At 45.2% G+C, this 2,942-nt stretch overlaps 1 protein-coding gene across 1 annotated transcript; it reads left to right on the forward strand.

Moving 5' to 3' along the window:
- The first annotated feature begins 1,716 nt into the window (after window positions 1–1,716).
- On the forward strand, window positions 1,717–2,434 carry LOC102963916 (elongation factor 1-alpha 1-like). Its single transcript, XM_042958905.1, has 2 exons — window positions 1,717–1,849; window positions 1,941–2,434. Exons 1-2 carry the CDS (start codon window positions 1,717–1,719, stop codon window positions 2,432–2,434), a joined length of 627 nt encoding a protein of 208 aa, XP_042814839.1.
- Window positions 2,435–2,942: the final 508 nt, after the last annotated feature.

Consider the following 2,942-nt stretch of genomic DNA (forward strand, 5'->3'; position numbering starts at 1 on the left):
TAAAATGCAAAGTTGGATGAATGTTACTTCATGTTATTTATTGTTCTGCAAAACAGAGGTCAGTTGGTGTGGCATTGGACTGCCCTATAAAGCAGAACCAGAAATTTCTTTCTTGCAAGATCATGGAGAGGGAAATTAAGCGAAGAAATATGATTTAAATCCGAAAGCGACAGGTCAAATATTTCTCAAGCATCTCTACCTAGACTAAAATATTTAATCCTCTCAAAGCCATCTGAGGCATAGGTATTGTTAGGACTGTTCTTAGATGAAGAAACTAAGGCTTAGGAATTTAAGTAGCTAACTGAATATTATACAGACAGTGACTGGCAGAAGCAAGGTTCAAACACAGGTGTATTTTTTTAAGTAATTTATATTTTATTTATTTATTTAAACTTTGTTTTAATGTTTATTTATTTTTGACAGAGAGAAAGACAGAACATGAGTGGGGGAGGGGCAGAGAGAGAGGGGGACACAGAATCTGAAACAGGCTCCAGGCTCTGAGCTGTCAGCACAGAGCCCGACACAGGGCTCGAACTCATGGACAGCGAGATCATGACCTGAGCTGAAGTCGGATGCTCAACTGACTGAGCCACCCAGGAGCCCCTATTTTATTTTTTTTTTAAGTTTATTTATTTATTTTGAGAGAGAGAGAGTGCACACAGGAGGGGCAGAGAGAGAGGGAGACAGAATCCCAAGCAGTCTCCACACTGTCGGCACAGAGCCCGGTGTGGAGTTCAAAGCCACAAACCATGAGATCATGACCTGAGCCGAAACCAAGAGTCAGACGCTTAACCGACCGAGCAGCTCAGGCGTCCCAACACAGGTACATCTTATGTGGGTATCTGTTTCCAAATTCTGTGCTCCTTCCTAGAGCATCTCATTTACCGACTGATCCATTTTACAGGTGACAGAACCAATAATTAGTTTCTTCTGTCTCTGGACAGATGAGAAAACTACAGCTCAGAGTAGTTAATGTGTCTTCCCAAATTTACATGATTATTTTATGCCACAGAATTCAAACCCACTTTTTCACAATGGATTTGCCACCAGAACTCAGATATCATGGAAATTACCCCTCAATCTAAGCTAAAATGGGAAAGGAAAAGGTTCCTATTAATATCATTGTCACTGGACATGTGGATTGGGGGGTCCACCATCACCTGATCTACAAATGTGGTGGGATCGCGACAGAAGATCCACAGAAAAACTTGAGAAGGAGCCTCCTGAGGTGGGAAAGGGCTCCCTCAAGTATGCCAACATCTGGATAAAAGAAAGCCGGACGTGAACAGGGCACCACCATTGATATATCCCTGTAAAATTCCAGACCAGCAAGTAGTATGTGACCGTCACTGATGCCCTGGGACACAGACTTTAATCAGAAACACGATTACAGGCACATCTCCCACTGACCGCACTTCCTGACTGTTGCTGCTGGCGTTGCCGAACTTGAGGCTGGCGTCTCCAAGAATGGGCCGACCCTTGAGCATGCCCTCTGGCTCACGAGACTCAGTGTGAAACAACTAATTGTTGCTGGTAACAAAGTGGATTCCACTGCACCACCCTGCAGCCAGGAGAGGTAGGAGGAAGTCATTAAGCAAGTCAGCACCTGCATTAAGAAAACTGGCTACCAGCCCAACGCAGAAGCATTTGTGTCGATTTCTGTTTGGAATGGCAACAGCCTGCTGGGGCGCAGCGCAAACACGCTTTGGTTCAGCGATGGAGAGTCACCCTAAAGACGGCAATGCCAGCGAAGCCACCCTCCTCGGAGCTCTAGATTGCATCCTGCCACCAACTTGCCCACCTGGCGAGCCTTTGCATCTGCCCCTCCAGGACGTCTACGAAATTCATGGTATTGGCACCGTCCCTGTAGAGACCCGTGTTCTCGAACCCAGCCTAATGGCCCCCTCTGTTCTAGTCAACATGACAACTAAAGTAAACTCTGTTGAAACGCTCTTTGAACGAAGATCTTCCTGGGGACAAAGCGGGCTTTCACGTCAAGCATATGTCTGTCAGAGACATTGGTCGTGCTGCAGCTGATGACAGTGAAAATGACCCACCGGTGGAAGCAGCTGGCTTCACAGCTCAGGTGATTATCCTGAACCTTCCAGGCCAAATCAGTGCTGGCTACGCACCTAGCCTGATTTTCACAGAAGCTCATGTTGCTCGCAGGTTCATGGAGCTGAAAGAGAAGATTAATTGTCATTCTGGGGAGAAGCTGGAAGATGGCCCCGAGTTCTTCAAATCTGGTGGTGCTGCTGTCGTTGATATGGTTCCTGGGCAGCCCACGTGTGTTGAGAGCTCCTCTGACTGTCCTCTGGGTCGTTTTGCTGTTCGTAATGTGACACAGATGGTGGCTATGGGTGTCAGCAAAGCAGTGGACTGGAAGGCGGCTGGAGCTGGAGAGGTCACCGGGTCTGAGAGCTCAGAAGGCTAAATGGATACTATCCCTGATACCTGCCACCCCAGTCATAATCGGCGGTGGAAGAATGTCTCAGAACTGGTCGCTTAAGTTTAATAATAAAGAAACGATTAATGATAGTGCATCATAAAACCTGGAGAAGGTAAGGGAAATGTTTTGTAGACCATTTGGTGTGTGTGTGTGTGTGTGTGTGCGTGTGTGGCAGTTTTAACTTATTAGCTTTTAAAAATCCGTACTTTTTAATGGAAACAACTTCACCAAAAATCTGCCGCAGAATTCTGAGACCCATTAAAGCAAAGTTTAATGAGTAAACGATCTTCTTTTGGTCAACGCTATAAATTCCCACAGTACTACTTAAGTAAAAGACCTAGGTAAGAGTTGCCCACAGTCTATTTCTGCTGTTCATCTGCTGAAATTTCAAAATTTGATAATTCTAGATTAACATTTTCTTTTGGGTAGGAATTTGTGGGTTTTTAATACATTGTTTGAAAGGAACAATCATCTAGGTTTTCTTAAACCTCTT

This window comes from Panthera tigris, chromosome D1 (genome assembly GCF_018350195.1).
Source record: "Panthera tigris isolate Pti1 chromosome D1, P.tigris_Pti1_mat1.1, whole genome shotgun sequence".
In the NCBI taxonomy this organism is placed as follows: Eukaryota; Metazoa; Chordata; class Mammalia; order Carnivora; family Felidae; genus Panthera; species Panthera tigris.

Excerpts from the sequence above, each read along its gene's own strand:
- LOC102963916 (XM_042958905.1), top strand. The coding sequence starts at position 1,717 with ATGGAGAGTCACCCTAAAGACGGCAATGCCAGCGAAGCCACCCTCCTC. Across the intron at positions 1,850-1,940 it reads GGACGTCTACGAAATTCATG|TGTTGAAACGCTCTTTGAAC; the intron begins GTATTGGCACCG and ends TAAAGTAAACTC.